Source organism: Corapipo altera, unplaced genomic scaffold (assembly GCF_003945725.1).
Source record: "Corapipo altera isolate COAL_440 unplaced genomic scaffold, ASM394572v1 22b, whole genome shotgun sequence".
Lineage (NCBI taxonomy): Eukaryota > Metazoa > Chordata > Aves > Passeriformes > Pipridae > Corapipo > Corapipo altera.
Window position 1 is genome coordinate 19556829 of NW_020884876.1, and position 24198 is coordinate 19581026.

General features: G+C 35.3%; 1 protein-coding gene across 3 annotated transcripts in view; it reads left to right on the plus strand.

The window, feature by feature from the left end:
• FBXW7 (F-box and WD repeat domain containing 7) overlaps positions 1–24198 on the plus strand; it is a 179693-nt gene that overhangs the window by 95437 nt on the left and 60058 nt on the right. Inside the window, exon 3 of one of the 3 annotated variants that reach the window (XM_027635844.1) lies at positions 6293–6966. The exons of 1 other annotated variant lie outside the window; for it this stretch is intronic. In XM_027635844.1, the coding sequence (XP_027491645.1) occupies positions 6293–6340 (48 nt within the window). In that variant the 3' untranslated portion in view covers positions 6341–6966. Of the gene's footprint in view, positions 1–2976; positions 3339–6292; positions 6967–24198 lie in introns of those variants that run through there. One more of the 3 variants, XM_027635842.1, reaches the window with a different exon arrangement.

A 24198-nucleotide genomic window follows, 5' to 3' on the forward strand; every position in this document is an offset into this window, starting at 1 on the left:
TATACCTACTGTCAGTAATGTGTAGGAAATACAAGACTGAAAAGAAAGTGATGATACATGGAAATAAAATTGGGCCAGCAAAATCTCATCTATTAGTGCAAGTCTTTTTCCAGGAGATGATGGTAAAAAAAGGCAGGGGAAAAAAGACACAGATAAAAACTGGAGCTTTTTCTTATTGTCGTGATAAATTATGAAATCTAGCTTTGTAATTTCACATGGAACAGAAAAAAACGTACCATATTTTGTCATGGCTTTATCCACGTAAAAAGGGGACTACACCGAATGTGAATATGATACTTTTTTCAGCTAGCAATGTGTCCCTGTGCAATTACTCTAGAATATTTTGGACGTTCCTGAGGAAAAACCAGTGTACTAGTGGGACTTCATCTCAAACCACACAAGAAGGGCTGACAATCCCAAGTTTTGTCTTTTCAGAGGTGTGAGAATAACCTGTTACTGGAGACTTGCTAGTGAGCAGTGCTTGGAGAGTGCAACACCTCAGTCTTGTTTGCTCCCCAGTTGCATGTAAATTTGTAAACGGGCCAAGTTACGTTCCTGTTTTGCACTTTTGTTCTGAGCTAATAATTAAAGGGGGGGGGAACTAAGCCTGTAAAGTAATAAGATGCTAGGCTCTGATACCAACTATTAACAGCTGGTGATCTGCTACGCTGTCAAATTCTTTCAGCAATTGCGCAATAAAGTACTCCTTTAAAACTAAGTTTATTTCAGCAGCTTCTCTTAGTGCACACACGCATGCAGACAATTCTGTATGCAATTAAACGAAATGCCAAATATTTATTAAACTAGAAAATAAGGCTTGCTTTGTATAGAATACTGTATCCGATCTTGTATTACATACTATAAAAATCTCAAATTATATTTATATAAATACGTTTAGGTCAACTTCATGCTTTGTTGGAACTATTGAAATGGTGACCAGTTTGTCAAAATGGAAAACTGATCTGCTGCTTCTTTTTTGAATGATACTTCAATAGGGTATGTGAGTTGATCTCTTTTGAGCTTCTGGCTCTGTTCTTCACTTTAGTTATTCAAAGTAGAAACAAAAGGCTCCTCTTTACCCTCTTTGGAGTACTTCAGTGAAATTTTCTTATTTGAATGAAACCGAGATTCCAAGACACTTATTCTGAAGCTTTCCAGTCAAGTGAAAGCCTAGTACTTGTTGTATAAAATATGAAGTAAATCAGAATGAAACTATAAACTAATGCTATTGCTATTGAGTACAGTGTAATGGTAAACTGTTTCTTAGAGTTTATAGGATGAAGTATAAAGTAGGAAATGTAAAGAGTCTTTTAGTAGAAAATGTGCATCTAAATGTACTTTAGAATAACATCTGAATTGTATGGTAGAAAATAAAAAAAACCAGCCATCTGTGCATGAAAATTCTGTGCTACCCAGCATTGTCACAGCTTTTCTGTATGCAACTGTGCAACATCTGTAAAGAAATAAGGATTGTCTTGTTTGTCTGAGAAATATTTTATTGTAAGTGAAGGCTTACTGTAATGTATATATACTCTCAATGAAACACTAGGGATTTTTTTCCCTTCTTTTTTTTTTCTTTTTAAACCTTTCCACATGCAAATGTTTGGTCAGGGGGCTCTGTATGTGCAAGTGACACATGCTTACAGCTTGGCTTTTTGAAGGGGAAACAAAGGGCTAAGTGGAAATGCTAATACAGTCATATTTTAATGCTGTCTTTTGTCAAGATACATTGTTGTGCTCTGAGCATTAAAGCATTACTGCACTCCCTCTTTTGCCCTCACATAATTATACAGTTAATTATCTTTGCTGGTTTGTGCATAAAGGGACTTGTAAGATTTCTTAATGGTCATTTATTCTCTGTGTTTTGGACTGTGCTGACTCAGTTCATACAAGAGTTTTGATCGTTTTCTGCATCTCTTATCAGCAATTTCATAAGACATTTTCACAGGTTTTTGTCTCTTTCTACTTAGTTTTGCTCAAAAAGATTTTCAAAATATGAATATGTTTTTAAGAAACATGTCCAAGTATAGGCATGAGAAAGGGATTGTGGGAACCTAGAGGCATTGTAGGAAAGCTAATTTGATCAAGAAATTATTTAAAATGGAAGCAAACTAATCGTGGAAAATCTGAGTAATTGACATTGCTGTTCAGCTTTGTTTGGTGGAGTACCAACCTTTTTACTGAAAAATGGTCCTCAGTCAGGTTTGTTGCTAAGGCCAGGCAGACCTCTCCCAACATCCTTCAAGATATGCTGTTGTTCTGGAGGAAGAGCCCTTCTCCTTTACATGAGTGTGATGGATAGGCCTGAGAAAACTGGTACCCAAACTCATGATGACCAGAAGAGGAAAGATTATTGTACCGTTGCATCCTTAGAGCCAAAACTGCCTGGATGATACTCTCCCCACAGCGACAGGGAAAGAGGAGGAAGTGCAGGCTGGAGTACAACAGTAGCTTCGCTTCTACTTTTATTAAATGAACAAGTTTTGTGCCAATGCCACCATTTTAGGGGACTCTCATTTTTTTTCTTTTTTTTTTTTTTTGATCCATTTTTCTTTCCTTTTGTAACTTTTGGACTTAGCAATATATTGTTTGTGGAGGCTATAGTTGAGAAACAGTAAAGTCCAAGTCAGTTTTTCATTTGATTTTAGTGACAGTCCAGAACAAACCTGCTTGTGGAGTGGTGGAGTTGATTGTGCAGCAATGCTGTCACTCTCTGAAGGTTGCAATCTCCTTGACTTCCCCTTCTGAAAATGCAATGCCAATTTGCAAAAAAAAATAATAAAAAAAAAAATTAAAAGAAAATTCTTCCTTTAAAGTGCAGGTGTAAGTGGCTCTGGCTGTTAAAACTCCAGGCAGTCATGATTTTCTTCATTTTCAATCTGCAGATCTTTTTTTGGAGAAGGGCTTTTCTGACATTGCAGGGGAGGTCCACCAGCTGTTTGACTGACAGGAGCAGTCTGCCTGCCCCTTGGTAGTTTAATTCCTGTCTATACTAGGATAGCTTGCACTTCACTGAGCAGCAGACAGGTCAGGACACTTGGCAGGAGAAGGTTGAGAGACAAAGGCAGCAAGCTTTGGGAGCTGATTCACCAGTCTGAAACTTTAAAAAAAAAAAATCATGCAACTTTAGAGCAAAGTTTTTACCAATGTTCTTCCAGTGTTAGTAAACTTGACAAAGTAAGAAGGATAAAATGTCCAAACCTGGGAAAACTGCCATCAACCATGGCTTGGTTCCTGTTGATCTTAAAAGTGCAAAAGAACCTCTACCACACCAAACCGTGATGAAGATATTTAGCATCAGCATCATTGCACAGGGTTTGCCCTTCTGCCGTAGGCGGGTAAGTGTAAAAGTCTTTAAAACCTGAATTTTGATCACTTGGCTTGTAGCTCAGTGCTTTGTCATGGTGCATTCATTCTGTGAGGAAGTACTTATGTCTGTCACTATCTATTCACTCAAGGTGCCATTATTTCATTAATTCTTGTACTTTAATTCAAACTGTACATGTTGTCTTAGCTATTACTCATTTAAAGGAACACGTGAGGGATTCTTTTATAGCTGTAAACCATATAGGGGAAAACAAATGCTGTACAAAATAGGTGCCTTCATAAATGTGTATTTTACTGTTATTCAGTCTTTTAGGTGATGAAGCTTGGAGTATAATTCATTGAACTCAGTTCTGAATTGTATTGGCATATGTGACTTACTGGACACTAAATTAGAGAATTTAGAAATGTTAAACTAATTAATATTTAAGCATTTTTAGTAAGAATTCTTGAAATAAAATTTTAATACTTTTGTAATTCAGTAATGGAGATAACATTTTTTACTGTAACAGAAAATAAAAATAGCATGTTACTATGTGGTGGTTGCGATATAGTTTATATATAGACAATCCTAGCCTGACAAACTATCACGGGTCTTATGCTACAGCTTCAGGAACTGTATTAATAAAGTGGCTCTTAAAAATCATTATATGAATTTTGTATTGCTGCTGAATAAAGGCTGTTTCTGTTTATTGATGCACGTTTTAAAATCTAGCTCACCTTTTGTGAATATGCTGACTTTCCTTGAATGTCAACATACTACTTTTTAGCAACCTCAGTTAAATCACAGACAAAATTTAAATTTGACGAGATCACATTGGAAAGTTTGATTTCTTTCTACTGTGTTGTTTGGTATATCTTGGAACATTTCTTATATATAAAAGGTATGCATGCATTGAAAGCTAGCAACATAATGTCAATCTGCAGCAATGCAAAAATTAGAGCACACATATATATATACACACACATGACTGTTTAATATTGGATCATGTGCATTTTAGAAAAGTATTTTTTTCCTGAAATTAGATATTATACATATGCGTTTGCTGAACATGGAATAGGAACATTTCATAATGTTGGAAGTGATAAAGTAATCTTCTATATTTTAATAGATGTGCTTTAATTTTTTTATATTATTTGAGAACTGTTTCCTTGAAAATAAACATTTGGAATATGTTTGGATAGTTTTAGTTCCTTTGTCTTGAATAAAACATAGTATACAGTGTAGAAGATAAGTTTCGGAGCTATATTTCACAAGTCTTTTTAGTGGCTATATTAATATGTTATACTGTTGGAACTTTAATGCCGATGTCTTATGTGTGTATTTTCTGTAATGAGAAGTGTGATCACACATTAACTTCTCACAAATACAAGAAAACCCTCCCAAAATCTAAAGCAGTTCTCTGCAGATTTTGCTCTGTTCCAAAATGACCAGAATGATCTTGTTTGTCCTGTCCTACACCACGTTCAAGCAGTCAGTTTAATGTTCTAGCTCTAGGAGGATTTAAGAAGCTGTTCAGCATCTACTTTTAACATTAGGACTAATGAGGAAACACCTTAAATGTATGTTTTATCAGCTAAGATATCATCAATCTATTTATCTTGTGTTCTGAAACTATCAATTCTCAGTATGATGGTTGCTGATAGTGGAAGAAGTAAGAGCTCCACCTTTAGTCTCATGCCTTCCAACACTCAAAGCCTGCACGTAAGTCATGGCGATTACCATATTGGGTTCCCTCCATGCTAATACGCGTAGGTTGCATACAAGTTCTCCATTTTCCTTTCCGCACGTTGAAAAAACCCATACCAAAACCCAGCCTGATTTTTGATATCAATAAATGAGAGAATCGATACTTTTGTTATCCAGATTTATCCTTTTATTAAACATAATGCAAAATAGGAATTTTGACACAAAGTCTTCACCAATATGCAATGTTTAGTTTTTAAAAATTCTACTTTTCATTTAATAAGTAATGCATTGAATTATTTAGCACTATATGTTCAGAGCTAAGCTTGATGTGCTTTAGAACACAAGCTACCATTTGCTTCCAGTTTATTGACTTAGTACTATATTGATGTCAACTTTTTTCTGACAATCGTGCATTTGGGCCATTCAAACACTGACCTGACTTAAAGATTATTGACCTTCTCCTTGTTTGAACTCATTTCTTCCCCTCCTTAATTGTACATTAGACCTAACAAACCATCTTTAAAATGTATACTGTGATCCTTGAGAGTAAAAATACTTCCGTTATGAGAGCTGACAGTTCATGGCTTCTGCATCCTCTGCATTAGTTATACTGGGCTTCTATCAAGAAGTGCACTATAAATGGTTACAGGACTTAACAGTTCGCCCTTATGCATTTTGTCAGTTTGCTCATGTAGTTAAAACACTTGTCTGCAATACTGCTAATCTGAATCCAGTTAAAAATAGTATTACTTAGCATTCTTTGTGTAGCACTGAGAATAACTTTAGTGTATAGCTCTAGAAGTTCTGTACTTACACAGTAAACATATGCATTCCTTAAAGTTGTTACAGAAAACACTGATGCAGTATCATGAAATGTAGGCATAGCCATGATCCTCTTTAGCCTTTAACATATCTTTTATAGGCACTGAAGTAGATTTTGCAGTATAACATGAAGAAGCAATGAATACCTTTCAGCTAGTACACACTTAAAGTATCAGATATCATTAGCTCTTCAGTGCGATGTAACTGCAGCTGATCATTGAACATACTTAAAAGATAGTCACGTATGTCACGTATGTTCCAAAATCAAGTGCCATATTTTGTTTGCCACAGTGAATACTTTCAGTTGACAAAAAATTGGTCTCATTAATTAACTATGTGATTTTTCACTTAGACCACTCTTAAACTGCCAACAGTAGAAGTGTTTTTCCTTCTGAACTCGTAATTCTTAACTATTTCAAAAGCTGTATTTTAAAAACAGATTTCTTCCCTCTTTAGTTTTCCAGGGTTTTTTTCCTGAAAAATTCCACTGCCTGTTGCTCTTGAAGACTGCTGGATAAAAATTTCATCACATTAAATACATGTTTCTAAGAAGTGCTAATAAGCTGGAGAATTTGTGAGAGTGACTTGTTCACTTGCAGCGTTCCTTCATTTCAAGTGGTTTAAAGTAGCACTGAACTGTTATAAAGCAGGGGTTTCAGTGTGCACCCTGTGGTGTTCCAAACTAGAAAAGTCAAGGTAATAAATGTATCCCTTTTCAGTGCCTGTAATCTCAGATACACCAAAGATTCTGTTATACTGTTCCATTTTGTGACAATAGTTTTGCTGTATGTGTGTATGTTTCACCCTTAAAATGGATCAAACCGAATTTTGGCAATTTATCAGCTTTGGTAGTTCATTACTGAAATATTTCCATTATAGGGTGTATTTTTGTGTTAAGTGAACGTAGGATAAAGCATTTTAAGCATTAATTTACATACCACCCTGTATTTTTCAAATAAGAGCATCCACTGCTCTTATACATTACATATGGAATTAGTTGGTTTGTTACTACAACAAAGCACTTGGAATGAGACTTTCAGTCAACCTTTTCCTGGTTGACTGGTATGCTAGTAGTTTGTTTAAAATACTTATATGACTTATGCATGAACAACTTCACTTATTTGGACTTAATTTCTGTGTTAAAATAACCAAAACACTCTTATCAGTCATATCTATTTAAATACTTGCACCAGCAGTTCAGCCAAATCTGTCTATTCAGTTTTTCAGGGAAATGTAGTCCTGAATTTTTCTGAAACAAATCATATTTCTTGCTTGAGTATAGCCCTTTATTTCATGGATGACAGTAAGATGTTACTTAATGGACAAAAAACTACTTAACTTTCTCTGAAATGATATATCCTCTCATTTTACACTTCCCTGTATTGCACCTGACTTTGCATCAGTTCTGAGTAATATAGAAAAGTACTAAACTATTTTCCCCTTAAACAAAAAATAAAGGATTCTTTTCCCTTGCAATTTCTCATCATTTGATAAGAAGAGACTGTCAGAAGAACATAAAGAAAAAATGTGTGAAAATGTGTATGTGTGCACATATATATATGTATATGTGTTTAATTTTCTAATTTAAAACTTAAGGTAATCTTCAGAGTTTGTCATTGAACAAATCAGAGCACTCCCACATGCTTGTGTCTTCTACAAGAGAATTTTTTGGTTCTGGACTTTGTGGCAGGGAACTTGTTTATGGCCACTGGTGGTAAGATGCCTCTTTGAGTGACTGTCAGAAATAATTTTATTTCAAAGCTGCTTTAGTCTTTACTTAAAATTCCGTTTTTTGTGTTAGAAAAATTGTCAGAGAAGTACAGATCATGGACTGATCAGTGGATGTTTAATAGGAAAGGAAGTTTGTTCTTGTCCCTATGCTTATTTCTCATAAAGGAGTGTGTCCATTGCTCTGGATTTGAAAATAGTCACAATAAAGCTGGCCTTATAGATGTTTTACTTTTCATTGTTAAATTTATAATTTATAGTTGTTTGGGGGTTTTTTCTTGCTTTTTATTATTTTATTTTATTATTTTCTTGCTTCAATTTTGGAAGATCTTTGGAATGAAACAGAAGTACTTGAGAAGTTCAGCAGAAGGAAGTTAACTGAAAAGGCAGATGGTTTTGAATGAAAAGAAAGGAATACTAAAAAATTACGGAAATGAGCAAGGGTGTCTTCTGTAACACTGCCTAGAGGGTCATGCCATTTAGAAGATAAACAGTCTTGAATAATGAACTATTTCCTCTTCTTTTTTTTTTTTTGTTTGTTTTTTACTTGTATGCAGTATCTCCGCTCTGAATCTGTTTTTCCCATGCCTTTCATCTTCTCTCTCAAGGAGAGTGAAAGTTTTTCCTCTGTGAAACCTGTGTAGCCTTGAAGAAAAGCAATGTTACTTATTTTCTCAATATGGAATAGAGGAAGTCTAAAAATTATCTTCTTCACCTTTTTTTCTCCTTCTTTCTGCAATTCTCTCTTTTATTTTGCTTGCAAACCAATTGACTCTTTACCGTACTTGAGAGGGAATAATATAGGAATCGCAGAAGCAGAAAAAAGAGGTGGACAGATCCTCAATTTTGTGGTTAACTCAAGGTGGGGTAGTTCAGCCTGGCTCAGCTGAAGTGCCCCGTGGTGTCCCAGGCTGTGCTTACAAGAGGTCTGCCAAGGCATACCAAAATCCATCTTTTAAGCTGTGGATACAGTCAGATATAGCCAGTGTTTATGGCTCTGTAGAACTAGATAGGGGCAGAAGTATCTTTACCCTTCCTCTTCTCTGGGGTGTTACAGAAGCTCTGGGCTTAAGATAGCCGTTTGTAGGAGGGAGCACTCAGTTTGCTGCTCAAACAGCTGTTCCCTGTGTCACCTGGAAAAAAATAAAAATTGGAAGTTAAACTGTGCATATCTAGTCCAGCCTACTGTACTGGGTCAAAAATAATTGGACAATGTCTGACAACTTGCTTGGGGTTTTGTTTTTGTTATTATGTTTGGTTTGGGGTTTTTATGTTTTGGGTTTGGGTGGTTTTTCTCAAACCTCTACTGCCAGACATGTCAGCACTCCCAAAGATGGCTTTTCTGAATACTGAGTGATCCTCGGTAACCATACTGACACTTTGAGAAACATTGTTATTTAAATTGTTCTACCTATTTCTGGGCAAGATAAAAGCAGCAATCGGAAACTCATTTATATTTAACTCTAGCTAAAATGTTTTTCTTTGTGGTTTGATGCATTTAGAACTTCGATTCCTCTTGCAGTGATGTCTCTTACAGACCAATGCCCGAGTGCAGATGCTAAAAGCATGTTATGACGATTCTGCAGTCAGCCCCTTCCCTTCAGGAGGCTTCAGAAGGAAGGCTGCCTGGGCTATTTTACTCCTTTGTGCCCAGTTGTTTAGATGTCTTTAGAAGCCTTTATTGTCATGCACTTTGAGCTATTTAAACATGCTGGATTGATTTTGTGAAAGGTCTTCACCTGCTTAAAGTCTGTCTGTTCTGTTGTCTGAAACTGTGGAGGTTATAGCATCCAGCAGAAGAAACCAGGGAATGGGAGACAACAGTGATGCCATAAACTGACCCAGCTGCCTCTTTGCTGATTGATCATGCTGGAGGGGAACTCATGAAATGTGTAATTAAATACTTAATGTATTGCTTTGAAATCTAATTACTTTAACCATGAATCTCCCTTTTTTCTTTTTGCAGTCTCTTGTATCACTAAGTAAACACTTGTTTTCCTTCTACAACAAATGAAGTAATTTTAATTTCCTGAACAGATTTTTTTCAGGTATGAGGAAAGACTCCTTTGAGAGGAAAATACTGCATTGCTGTGTCATTACTATCCTTAGTACAGAAACACAAAGAGGGCGAAGTAACTTTAACTGGTGATCTTTGTTCTGGTGTTCCCCAGATTTTGAGTGGAAGTCAAACTGAACTAGAATGACACCCAGATAACCCATAAGCAGGGCTGTAGCCTTAGCATCTTGCTCTTGGATCAATGCCATTTATCACAACCAATTTATTGTCATTCCTTATATGATGAACTCTCACTGTCAGGGAATGATGACTTTGCTGGTTTAAATAGCTCCACTCCCATCTCATTCTTAGATGTACTGCTCAGCTCGAGTTTTTCTTCCAAACTCTCTCTGAGTCCCTGGTCTGCTCTAATTTCCCTCTCCCTTCACCTAGTTTTGGACTGCTAATTCTGTTTTCTTCCTACAACTTCTCACTTGATATTCATCCTCTGTTAAAAGTGAGCCTCTTTTCTGGAACACTTATTTATCTTTGTTTCATGATAATATTGTCTGAAAATATAGTTTTGCGTAGGGGCAAGAGCAGTATCTTCTAAATTCTGGTCAGGTATTTTATATTGTTACTCAGTTGTTTAAAAAGGCAAGGAAACATCACTGGAGTTGACATGACTTTTCCCTTTCCTTTTTTTTTTAGTCAAGGAAGCCTGTACTTTTGGTTTGTTGTGTTCCTTAAAAAATGTTTTGAGTGACCAGTTTGATTGCAAGGTTTCCTCGTATGAGGTTTAAGATGTTTGCAGATCATTTGTGTGGTCATGTGCAGTTTGATCACATTTCAGAAAAACATCTCTAGTTACTTGATCCTCAAATGGACATGATTTTAACACTAAAATATCCAATCTATGAGGTAGGGTAATGATTTTTTTAAAAAATCAGATGATAATTGCAAACTGCACTGCATTTTTAATACACTGGAAATATATATGTTTGTGAAAGAGAAGTGCTGGTTATGTATGTCATATGAAAATGTTGATCCTGTGCAAGAAGGCAATACAGTAAATCATTTTTTGAATAATAGCTACTATTCTAACATTTTGAAGTAGTAGATGAAGCATGGTAAGATTTGCATGTGATGTTTTTCATTTGTTTTGTAGATCATATTCTAATATATTGCAAGACAACCAAAGTTCTGCTGACCCTAAACCAATTAATAAAGTGAAGAGAGAAGAAGACTAAATCAAAATACATAAATTATATTAAAAGTCTAAATATATTTTTCTACTATATACGTTCTTCCCTTATGAATGATCTGAGTTTGGTGGTACTTCCTTAACCCAACGTAGTTTATATGTCATATCAGAGGAACTCATAAGACTTGGTAAATGCTGATGTGTTAAACTTCTTTGTGAGGTAGGGAAATATTTTTGTTTTACAGGCAGTAGTATAATAATGTGGCGAACATAGCAAAAGTTTTGTGTTGTAGTTAGTAAACCATGCTTCTTTCTCTCCTCTCTGATTCAGATAGTTTACTAAATTTGTATGTGGTACATTGCTTTGCATATTCAAGATAGTAGATAGAATTTTATTTGATAATTGCAAAAAAAGGAGGCAACTTGTATGTAGAAGATGCAGGTGGGTAAAAATTTATTTTAGAAATCTGTAATATGTAAATACGGGCAAATTTAAGAGCAGATATGTGTACCTTCCTGTGGAGTTTCTAAAATTGCATTTTTCAGCTTATAATCTAGCTAGTGTGTATAATGAAGGTCGCAGCATACTGATATTAGATAGTATCATGTGGAATTTTTCCTCATGATTTAGATGCCCTCATTTATATAGAGAGAGACAAAGGTTTTAAAAGCAGTTTTATTTACAAAAATTCTTATTCATATTCTAATAATGTATTATTATATATGATATGATAAGTCCTAAATACTGTATGCAAAGTTGTCCCTGCACAGAGTGCTTACTGCTTGTAGAGATGAAAGACAAGATGAAATGGGAATAGAAACATGATGTGTTGTTAGCTGCTAGAAACAGAAGACTGTTCCTTGGCTTATAGGCCAGGAGCCTGTAGGTGATACCATACCGCTTGCTTTCTAAGGATACTCTCCCAACAGTGTTTTGCTTTTTGAAAATCCAAAAAGAACAGCAGAGGAAGTGCTACAAAGGGGTTTTTAATATATTTTTAGTGCCATATTTTTTCCTACTTATCCTGTGTTAGGTAGACTCACTACTATATTTAAGCAGTTAAGATTTTGTTGCTCCAAGACAATCTGCATGGTACAGTGTCTATATGTACCATGGCAGTCTCTTCCAAAGCATGTTGCTATTAATAAACCCTAACACAAGATTACTTCTCATGATAACAGCAGCAGCTGGCAAGAATGCTTGCAATTTTAACATATTTGTAACACTGCTACATTCCATCTTGCATTTCTCCTGTGGTTCATTGTCAGTGAAATTTCAGACTGAGTTCTTGCCATAAATTCCTCCATGGCCTCTCAGTCTTCTCTTCTTTTGCCTCCCTTTCTCCAAATCCTGTCTAGATAAAAAGCTGTTGAACAGGTCCTTTACTGTCTAGTGCCTATTCTGTCCACACAGCTTTTCTAAAGCATCTGTCTTTTCTTTCCTGCCTTTTTACACCCACAATGTTCCTGTCCTTTCCCTCTCCACTTATCTTGCAAACAGTTCTGGGAATTCCTTTCTGCCCACACACTACCTTTAGTGAAACAAGAAATTATCCATAGCTGGCTATTTTAATATTTCCTAATACCACCAGATAAGCCATCAAGCTAAAAAAAATAATTACAATGACTACAGCTCTTATTAATTAATTTTTAAGATACATATGTTTAGGTTTAAATATAATAAATTCAGTATTAAACTATTACATGTCAATCAATTTCTAGTTCTTGCCCTCGCTTTATTCTCTCCAGGCAGATAATAAACTCATAGCTGGTACCAATTCTCTTCTTTTGAATAGCATTCAGAATAGATGCTTTACCTCTTTTTTTTTTTTAGGAGGAATTTTTTTGTTTCAAACAATAATAAGCTTGTGTTAATTTCATGTATTAGACATGTCTGCTTGACACTTACTTGCAGTTTCCATTCATACTGATGCAAGAAATAGGTAAGATTATCTAACAGACAATGAACATGGCAAAAAACTAATCATACGAATTACAGAAACGAGGCTATATCATTCCTTTAACCTATGGCAGGATCTATGCTGTCACTGCTATTTCTGAATGAGATTTGTCTAATGGTATAAAATTGCTTCTGATAGAAATTATTAGTTTTCTGTTCTTGTTTGAAATATAATTGTGTGTTGAGGTCACTTTGCACTGTAAAAATTTGACACTAATTGCAATTAATATCCAGATTTATTAAGGACATACATACATAGCAGTACTTCTTCAGAAAGAAAACGGGTTAGAATAATAGCAGCTATTTTGGTCAGTGCCTAATTAGTATGTAATATTAGTTTAAAATTTCAAAAAGTAGTTCATTTGTGGGGTTTGTTTCTTGACTTTTTTAAGACACGCACCATACCCCCCCCAATGGGTTAGAGAATGTTTGTTATAATTTTGTTGGAATTATTCCCTTTAGTTGTCAGATTAGTTTGCTAAATTTCCTTTAGTTTCTTCTTTGCTTCCGTTTTCTTGTCGCAAAAAGAGCTGGTCATCATGGGGGAAATCTTCAGTGGGTTGTTGCTGTTTCCTCACAGAAGAAGAGGAGGCAGCTTGAACTGCTTGGTCTCAAGCTGTGTGAGTGATCGTGGGTTTCCATGAGATCTGTTGGCATAACTCAAGTAGCTCTCCAAATGGCCTGCATATTGCACTGCCTTACTGAGCGAAATTTCTTTGGAGCATCTGGTTAACACGGATCACTTGCTGGCACCACCTCAGTTCATTACATCTGTTCAACCTGTCTTCCTTGGTTTGTCTTGTGCATTCTCATGAAGGGTTGTATCCAGATGCAGCTGTCTTGCAGGCACAGTACTAAGCCCTGTGCCAGTCTTGAGATTTCTGGGAAGGCATCCAAACTTCTGAGTGGGTGAAGAGGAAATTGTTTCCTATTCTGAAGAACTGGCCCATTTTAATTTGAACACCAAGCAAATGTTTTAAATGTCCAGAGATATTGCATATTTGTCTGTTTATGGCCATGTTTACCAGGTCCAGCCTTACTTTTCTTGATTTAGGAAGAGCTTATATCAAAAGTGACCTGTTCTTTCTGGTGTGTGGAGAAAGTAAATGCTGCAAGACACCCATGACATCCTCAGGGAATTAATTCCTGAAAATATGGCAGTGAGGAGAAGTGAGTGTGGAAAACTTCACACCCTCCTGCCCTGATTTTTCTCTTTCTCTTTTTCTTATACAGAGGGAATCCCACAGTAAAAATTCTCACTAGTCACTGAAGTATAGGAATATTAAAATCCACAGTTTGCACCTTTCTCAACAAATTTGGAGTGCCTTTCTGACTGGGGGACCTAATTTATAGAAACAGCTAGCATTGGCAGCTCCTTGCAGTGGACACATAGACCATATGAATTCATGATGGCTGAAAATTTTCAGCTTATTCTTTGGGCTTCAGTAGATAGTTTATGCCCCCTGAGGTTATGCATAGGAAACAGTTTATGCCCCCTGAGGTTATGCATAGTTACCCAGTCATAATAGGTGCTACAAGTCTAATAAAACTAATTTTTCAAGAAACATCTGTGTTTATTTCTCTCAGCATATTCTGTCTTTTTTGAATGTATGTTGAGAGAAAAATTGAGACATGTTATTTAATAATTGGCCCTAAGGCCTTGTATTTTCTTGGCAATTTTCAGATTTGTAATTCAAATTTGCACTACTTAAGCATGAACAATGTTAGTGAGCAAAAAACCTTTAAATTGAACTGTCTTCTCTATGAAGTGGTAACTGTAATCTTCATGAGATAAACACCAAAATGTCTAATTTTTTTTTTTACATAGTTTAACAACTGTATGCATAAGGTACAGTATTTGTATATTAATGTATTTGAAGAAGGTAAAGAGAATCCGTTTTGCAAAGGTACTTACGTTGACACAAATTAAACCTCAGTGGGGTAATTACTGAAAAATAAAGAAGTATAGTAAGTAGTAGTTTTTAATGTCATTTAAACTATTTTCCACTTCAATTTTAATTTCAGATTACCTGCATCTTAGAGTTGTTCTTCTTTTTTGCTTAGCCTTCAGAACCATGAAGTCAGGACACCTATTTGTGCATTTTCATGCCAGAAATTCCTTGCTGTGAGGCAACGTGGGGCACACTCTTTTTTCTTTGTCTATTTTTTGATCTCTCTTTACTAGGAGTTTTAACTTCTTTACAGAGTTTCGAGAAATAGCTCATGTTTTGATGGTATGTGAACATACAAAGAATGAATTTGGAGTCTTGGGACTAAACTGTTGAAAACTTGAAATATTACCTTTTTTTTTTTTTTTTTTTTTTAGCTTACTAGGAGAGCATTCCAGTAGAGAGGACATAAAAGTGTATGTTGTCATTGAAGAATCAAAGTGCCAGATATTGGATGTGACATTCCAAAGCATGTAATGACATAGATCACAAAGATTTGTTGCCCTATTAAAAACCTAATATATGCAACCATCTTTGTATTTCTAAAAGAATGTCAGTTGCTACTTATAAATATGCTAAGAACCTTTTTGAACTTTTGAATTCCTTTGACAGTTCTTGTGAACTTCATGGTCTATTTTTAAAATACAATATATAATTTTCATTCTGTAGCATACAATATTATAGCTAGCAGGCAATTTCTTCTTCCATTCAGAACTGGGGAGTCATAGCATCTCATTATCTAATACTACTTAATAACAGTCCTCAGAATACATACACAGATACAGATGCTCTTCTTTCAGGAAGAGTTATAAGATTTCCTTCTAGCTTCTTGCCAATAAGTAGCAGCAGTGCTGCTTCGTAAGGCTCTGCCCTTGATTATGTGTATCTATCACAGACATAGAAAAAACCATATAAAACACAAGGGTTTTATCTGGCCTGTTTTAGGTGCCCCATCATTAAGAGTTTTCACAAATAGACAAATTGTCGAATTTGTTACTATTATCCAGCAGAACAAACCATTAAATTCTTATTTAAAATTTTTCTTTCCATTTATATTATGTTTTAACTTTAATCAGATTTTTTTCTGTATAAACAAGAGCTCATTTTTTGGTATGAAAAAATATTAAATGGGAAAAACCTTGCATATTGTCTTCTAATGTATTATAAGTAAGGAAGCTTGCTTTTCCTTCTTCAGTTCTTTGCCCCTCATGTCTTGAAAATATTAATCAAATAAAAAATTCTCCCAGCTTATCTTCAGTATGCAGTATCTGTTCTGTATACACAAGAAGAGAGACAAGAACCAAGGTATAGTTGTGAGCAGTAGCTTTATAAACAAATCTGAAAACTAAGGTAATCTTGCCTTATGTCCTTCCTTTCACCTTATGGATGGCTGCTGTCATAGTCTCCAAACTTGGAAACAGCTGCTGTTAGGAACCCCTGTCTTTCCTTGCTTGACTTGGAAATGCAGGAGTGGTTTCTTTCTGTTAAACTAAAGCAGAAAAAATACTTATGTTGAATGCTGGCCACATGTCTGGTTGCAGCAAGTTAAAAATTGGAAGTCTTTGAGATAAGAGTGTTTCAAGAACAAGACTCTTAGTATGTTCAGACTAGCATGAAGACAGAAGCAGATAAGAAATCACCACTACATTTAAAGTGTAAAATGTGTTTTATACTTTAAATGTGTCTCATTTATTACTGAAAATGTTTGTGCTCCAATTTACAGCCATGTCTATTTTCATAAAAATACAAAAGTCCCTAAATCAGATTCTCACCTGAAAGTAAAATTGGAAGTGGTCAGGAGCATTTGATAGATTACTCTAAATAAAAATTTCAGGGATTCAGCTTCTACAGATGCAACCTGAGCTGCACTTCTATGGTCTTAATGCAGTGATTTAGTTTCTTTACAATGCTTACTTGAAGGAAATGGCATTTTCTGATTCTCTGGTAGATGCTTCAAATTTCAGAGGCTGTTTAGTAGTATTATAGTTACCACAGGGTGGAGAAAGCAAGGCAGTGCCACACTAGTCCCAGGCTTGTGTCATAGTTACAGCATTGCTTTGTTGGCTACAAATGACATGAGATGCACAGAAAGTGAGACTCACAAAAGGCAGAACAGAAAAATGAGTTGCTATAGTACCAAGCAGCCAGAGCTGTACTGCTAAAAATGTGACTATTTCTTTATACACGTCAGCAAAATAGAATACCTTTGTAGTGGTAGAAGGTATTGAAGTATTTTTTTAGTACTCCCAGGGTGGCATTCCCAGTTCACAAGAACTTTACATCATTTTTAACTGTGACACTGTAGATTATACAGTGAAGTCTCTCAAACAAGAATATATTCTTGAGAAAGAATATATCATTACTTGTTTGAGAATCCATTCGTTTCTTCAAAAGAAGACCTGACACCAAGTGTTGGACAGACAACACTTTTTTTAGTCTTGTTTTGTGCCTTGCTTGCAGAGTCATAGATGGGTTATTTGCAGTTACAGAGATCTGACCTCTAGGTGCCATCAGTGGGATAGAAATACAACCCCCGTTCTTAATCAAAAACCTTTCAATTAACCCGATACTGAAGTTGTTTGTTACAACCTCTTCTACAGAGGAGAAACCCCTGAAGAGGTTATGGTGATTCCTTTGAGTTCCAGCTTTACTTCATAGCTCAGAATCTGTTTTAAGGAAAAGATAGTATGATGATTGACATTTTTGTGTAAAAAAATTGCATGATTAGGTAGAGGAGAAAATAAAATATACACAATGGCCCAGATATTGTCATTAACTGCAATAACTATTTTTCAAGATTTATTATGAAACAACTATCTTGTCTTTTAAGTCCCCTTGTTTCTACTTGCAGGTAGTCAGAAGAGAAAGCTTGAATTTTGTTTTCCTGTTGATAGTAGAGAATCCTTTGGAGATTATGGTTGTGGGAAAATGTTGGGCGTTTTTTTGCTATACCTAGCATGCCATTATTTATAGTACTATTTTATTAGAAATTTCACTGGAACACTTTTTATTGAGGGGATGCCTTACCCTGACCTTAGTTAAGAAGCTGTGTAAGAAGTCCTTGTAAAGTTGCATTCTTAAATGCATAGTGTATGTGTAAACACATGAAGCCACAGTAATAATAATGTAGTAAAATCTGGTGGGGGACGCTCTAAGTTGAAAAAACAGGAAGTCATCTATAAGCATCCTTTTTACCATTATTGTGGAGCATGTGAGTTGCACTGAAGTTGGAAGTCTCTCAATGCATAAATTTCCAGAACACATAATTCAGAGAAATATTTGGCACCCTTTTTCATAACTGTTCATAAGCCAACTTAATTTTTCCTCTTCTTCCTTGAAAAGGTTGTACTTGTGTGCAACTTGAATAGCCTGGTAGACAGGGGTTTAGTCCATGAGAAAATACGACTCAGCTAAGCTAGATGGGATTTTATACCTGACCCAGAGAGACCTCTGTGATTTTCTTGTGAACTATAGCGTGTCTAAAATGCTGGGGAAATCCCCAAGTTGCTGTAGTAATTTTTTTCTACAAAGACCAGTTGCTTAAGGAAAAAACCTGAATTTCTCCCTTTTCTAATACTAAAATTTGAACAGAAAAGAACTAGAACTTAATTTCTGCCATTTATTTCTGTATTTTATGGATTTTTTGCAGAAAAGTCATCCATGAATTGCTGGAGAGGAAAATGTGTTAGGTAGTTTATCTTAACAAATAGTATGAAATATGTGATTTTTTTAATTAATGTGAACAAGTAATGTACCTTATCCTAGAATAGCAAAAGATCTGTGGTTTAATCCCAGCCAGTCACTAAGTACCACACAGGAGAACGAGAAAAAAAAAGAAAAGTAAAACCTGTGGGTTGAGGTAAGAGCAATTTAGTAATTAAAATGAAATAAAATATAATAGTAATAAAAAGGAAGACAACAAAAAGACATAAAAGCCAAGAAAGACAAGTGATGCACAGTACAGTTGCTCACCACCCACTGACTGATGCCCAGCCCATCCCTCAGCAGCTCCCAGCCAACTCTTTCCAGTTTATATACTGGCATGACTCTCTGTGGTATGGAATATGCCTTTGGCCAGTTCAGGTCAGCTGTCCTGGCTGTGCTCCCTCCCCAGCTTGTCCACCTTCTCACTGGTAGAGCATGGGAAACTGAAAAGTCCTTGACTTAAAGAGTAAGCACTACTGAGCAACAACTAAATCATCAGGGTGTTTATCCACACTATTCTGATAGTAAATCCAAAACACAGCACTGGCCAGCTACTGGGAAGAAAATGAACTCTATCCCAGCTGAAACCAGAACACTTACTCTAGCAGATCTGGATGGAAATGTGAGCTATAACATACAGTCCTACACACCACCTAAGAAATTTGTTTATTAATGTCATAAGATAATTTATATTGCTCCTATTATTTTTTGATTAATGTTTTCAAGCGTGAGTAAGCTACAACTATTGAAATAAAAAATACTTCTTACACTTTTGTCTTGCCCTATGTCTGTAGAACATACAGAAAAGTAATACCTTCCGTTATTCCTTAATTCAGAATAGAATCACAGAATCTTCTTGTCTTCTTTGTGGTTCACGAAGAGTATGAAGATTAGACTAGTGCACCTTGATTTCTCAAGATTAGTATTCGGTTTGAAAGTAAATAGTTCTGCTGCCCTGAAGAAGTAGATAATATATATTTACACAAGAAAATAAATTATAATATATTTCTTGCTTTTGTTTTTTATTTAAGTTCATACTTTTGGAAAGAGTCAGAGATTAAACCAGCAAGAAGGTTATCCAAAGCTGATATCATTAGTAATGAAGAGAGAAGAAGAAAGGGGGGAGGGTGGGCGTGGAATGAGAGTTTATGCATTAGAAAATTGAATTATTTATGAATAAAGTTCATCTTCCCCACTTTCGCCATAGTAAAGGTTTTCAAGTTGTGTGGATGTGCCATGTACTTGTGAAATACTGTGTTTTTATAGTTAATAGGTATCTACTTGCAAACCAAATGAAGATGAGCTGCTGTCTCATTCTCTGTGCAATTTTCTAGTTATCTTTTCCCAGAAAATATGTAATCATCCTACCAAGACTTTTAGAAATGATCCATGACTCTACATTCATATCTTGGCCACAAGGTCTAAATATATACTGATTATTTTTAAGTTCCCAAAGTATAATCTTTATGAGAACGTTAAGTCCACAAAGCAGTGATAAATCAAGAAACTACTGGATTACTCTTTGGAAAACATTATTCCTGACATATATACAGTGGACTTGTCTGCCTGATGCACGTCCTAATGTTACACTGAGAGTTGTGCCTTTTTTTATTCAATCAAAAGTTTCTGACTGACATTCTACTTGATGCTACGAGAAATAAAAACCATACATATATGAGAACAACACATTCAACATTAAATGACAAGCAAAATATCAAGTGAATATTAAAAGAAACAGGGGCAAAAACTATTATTTAAAAAGTTGAGGGAATTTATAAGATGTATGAAATAGCTTAAATACTTATAACTGATTTCTCATGCCGTTAAGAGTTGATTCTGATCATAGCTTTATTGTTCTGTTCTTAAAACTTCATGTTATGGTTAAGTATGTCTATTTTAGTATTTTTTTTTTCTTTCCAGAGAAATGCTATCTGGATTGGTTTTGTTCATAAATTCTAATATGCTATGTAATCAAGGTGGAAAATTTATACCTTTTTTTAAAAAAGAGAAGTCTTAACTATGCATATCAAGGTAAAAAAAATTGGTTTTCCCGCTAAAGTAAGTTTGATTTTATTCTGATTCTCTTCCATTATATGTGTGTTTTATTGGGGGAGCAAGGGGCTGTCCAATAGAAGAATTTAAGAAATCTGCAGTTTAACATAATTACCATGTTAATTTTCAGCGATTTTTTTTTTCCTTACATCCTGCAGCTTGTGATGCTGTTTCTGTAGTGGACATGAAGGGGCAGTGTAGTGCTGTTGATAAATCTTCCTCTGTTTTCATCTTTTCAATCTGTTGTGGTAGATCAGGGTTTAAAATGTAATTATTTTATCTGTTGTATATATGTGCATTACTTGTAAGAAAGTATGACAATTTTTCTAAGTTAAAGAAGTATTCTAGAAATGTCAGTACAGTTAAGGTCATTCTTGTTTAAAATTACCCACTGTTTTCTCCTTGATACTGTTTATACTCATGAATATAAATATTATTCAGTACTTTTTCAAGACTGTTAGTGTTTAAAGGTTTTCATGTGCTAAAAGCACGTGAAGATTATGGACAAGTGCTGGCAAAGTACAGCCAGGCTTGAAATACAAAACGGTATCAACAAAGCAATCCTTTTTTAGTTGGTTGGTTTTTTTCACTTTGAGTATTAAAGTACATTTGAAGTACTTTTTCCCTGTTAATAGCAACCATTCTGTATGAATTACTATTGAATTATTATATGAGACCCTGCAAAACTTACTACTGGAGATACCTAATATATTTTTCTCAAGTAGAATAAGTTAGTTTCTAAAGGAGGCATTCTGTCAATATCTCTTGAAACCACCATTGCAAACAGAAGGGTCATCGTCTTGAGATGTATGCTCTGAAATAATGAGTATAGATATAAACCTCAGATATCAGGAAGGAAAGATATAAAGAAGAAATCCAATTCTTCACTGTGACAGTGGTGGGACACCAGATTAAGTTGTCCAGAGGAGTTGTGAATGCCCCATCCCAGGAAGTGTTCAAGGCCAGTTTGGACAGGGCTTTGAGCAATCTTATCTAATGGATGGCATCCATGCCTATGGCAGGATGGATTGGAGCTAGATGATCTTTCAGGTTCTGTCCAACTCAAACCTTTCTGTGATTATTTCTTATGTCACAGGTTTCTCGACAGAGCCAACGTTCAGTCCTCTCTTTCTTATGACAGTGTTCTAGTTGATGTAGTTAGTGTTCTGTCCTAATGCTAAAAATAATGAATACTTTGAGGTTAAAGCTTTAGAAATGAATAAGTGTAGCTCTGCCAGTCTCAATGACAAGCTCTTTCTTGCTTATTTTTGAATATTTTATGTTGCATTGCGGGTTTTTTCACAGGCAACTTTGGTTTTGTTTATATAAATGTTTATTTTTGTTTCTAAGTCGTAAAATACTGAATTTTAGAGGATTTCATATGGAATGTGCAAAAAATCTTGCACTGCTCAAGTTTAAATCTTCCAGGGTAAGTGGGCCTTTCCTTGTTCATTGATGCTGCTTTAGCAACCCAGGACCACAGTCTGAAAAGCTAAATAATGATACTGAGCACCTCAGGCTCCTTTGAAGATTACAAGGCATATTGGGTTAGTAGCATAGCAAATAGCATCTAGATAGAGCACTTCTGTAGTATCATATTCCTTCCTCCTGGAGTGCTGATGAGCTGAAGAAATAAATGTTCATGGAATGAATCAAAGTAATTTCGGCAGATAATTTTTCCATCGATTCAAGAGTTATACCTCCTCTCATAATAAACCACTTTAAGTTACTTAGTGTTTTTAAGCAAACAGTGTTCATCCTGATGCATGTTAAATAATTCAGAGAACAGAATAAAAATAAGAACTAAGTGATAATTGTGGTAAGTTTTAAGTGCAGAAAATTATGGGAACCACTGATAATTTTAATGAGTAGTAATAAGTATGTAGACTGAATATTAACACTTTCTTAAACAGTAAGTAGTTTATGATTACTTAAACATTAGCTAATATTTTATGCATCTCAGTATGTTGAATAGGTCTGTTACCTGTTTTGTCTTTTGATAAACTCTTTATTAATTTCTTAAGGTGCTTAAAATATGAAAAATATTTATAATGTGTGCTAGAATTCTCCAGGAAAGATCAAAGTACATGTTCTTTAACTTAAATTCAATAGATTTTACTTACATTAAAATTTGAAATCAGGTGGAGACTTCCAGTGAACTTCAAAAGTGATTTTTTGTCTTCTGTTTATTACATGGTTATGATAGACATGAGCAATAAAAATATCATTTGTGAATGCCACTGTATAGCTGCATGACAAGCTCTTTCATTCCTTGAGAAGATAGCTTTCTCTTTTTTGGTTTTTTGTATTCTATGATCACCAGAGAAAATAAGCCAGCAACACAGATGATTTTTTAAAGTGTGTTCTGTTTAACTCTCTAAGTAGGATACATAAAGGTTAAAAGGTTGTTTGATTTCTTAGGAGCTGCATTATGATGACCTTAGATATAAATAAATTTTTTCGCCCCAGACAGGAGGTTTCACTCTTCACTACTTTTAGAAAAAACAGTGTTTTTATTGCAGTATGTCTTAGTAGGTGAATTTTTGAAAAACATCTTACTAACCTTACTTGTCACAAAGACAAATCTTAGAATGCTGAGGAATTGTAACAGTAAGGCTTTTAAATTAGGAATTAAAAACCCTCAAACCCTATGTATCAAGTTTTTGACAGAGCACTTGTTTGGGCAGTGTCAATACACCATCTTTTCCCAGGTTTTTCTTTGAAAGTGTTAGGCTCCAATTCTTCAGAAGCAACAGTAATACTCTAGAAGCCATTGGGAAATTGTGAACAAGAAAAAAAGTCCTCTGTTTTCACATCAGTTTTATGTGTCCAAACTGCATGCATCTTTCGCATCTGCCGTTAGACAGATGCGTGTAATTTCAAGTGCAAAAGTGCATGTGCTATTTTTAGACTTTATGCAAATAGTGTATATCTAATTAGCTACTTGCATAAACAAATACTCAACTGCATGCCTTGTATGCATGTCAGCTGAATGTAGTTGTGCACAAATTTTCTTAAAAGCAAGTGTCTTTTATGCTTACTGTTTAAAAAGCTTGTTAGTGTCTGGAGGATAGCGTGAATGTTGTCAGCATTTTAAAAAATGTCTTTATAAAAATGGATAGGCTGAGAAGGCTATTATGCAAAAAGTTAATAGATAATATGGTGCTTGTTGGTCACACATGCTGAAAGTACCAGAGACTGAAGTAGGAGAGCGTGTTCCTGTTCTTAAGGACTTCCCCTGACCCCAGCCGATAAAGAGATTTGTTAATGAATAGAAAACTTTCATTAACAAGTTGCCTCCTTTAAAACCTAACTGAACTTGCAATTGATCAGAATAGCATTTGGCATATCATTAGTACAGGGGGAGTAAGCCTTAGAAAATTTGAAGAATTGGTTCATGCAGTTCCAACAAAAGTACTTTAGAATTTGGTCTTTTCTTTGGTAGCCTGTGCCCCTTTGGTCTCTTTTCATTTTCTTGCTATCTGTGCAGACCCTTTACATTTTTTCCAAGCCTCCCCCCACCACTGTTCAATAGCTAATCTGCTAAATTCATGCTACAACTGCTTCATTGAGTGGATGCGTTGTTCTGCCCGCTTCGTACCAGCTTTGTTACTGTGCAGTATTTTTCAGCTGTTTGTGCTCATTACCATACAGCTGGTATTTAGAAGAGAGAGGGAAGCAGGCAGAAGCTTTACTGTCTGCAAGTATAAGAAGCTCTTTTGCAAATGGGGTACTGGCAGATGGGGCATGTGTTTAAACGGGTTTTGC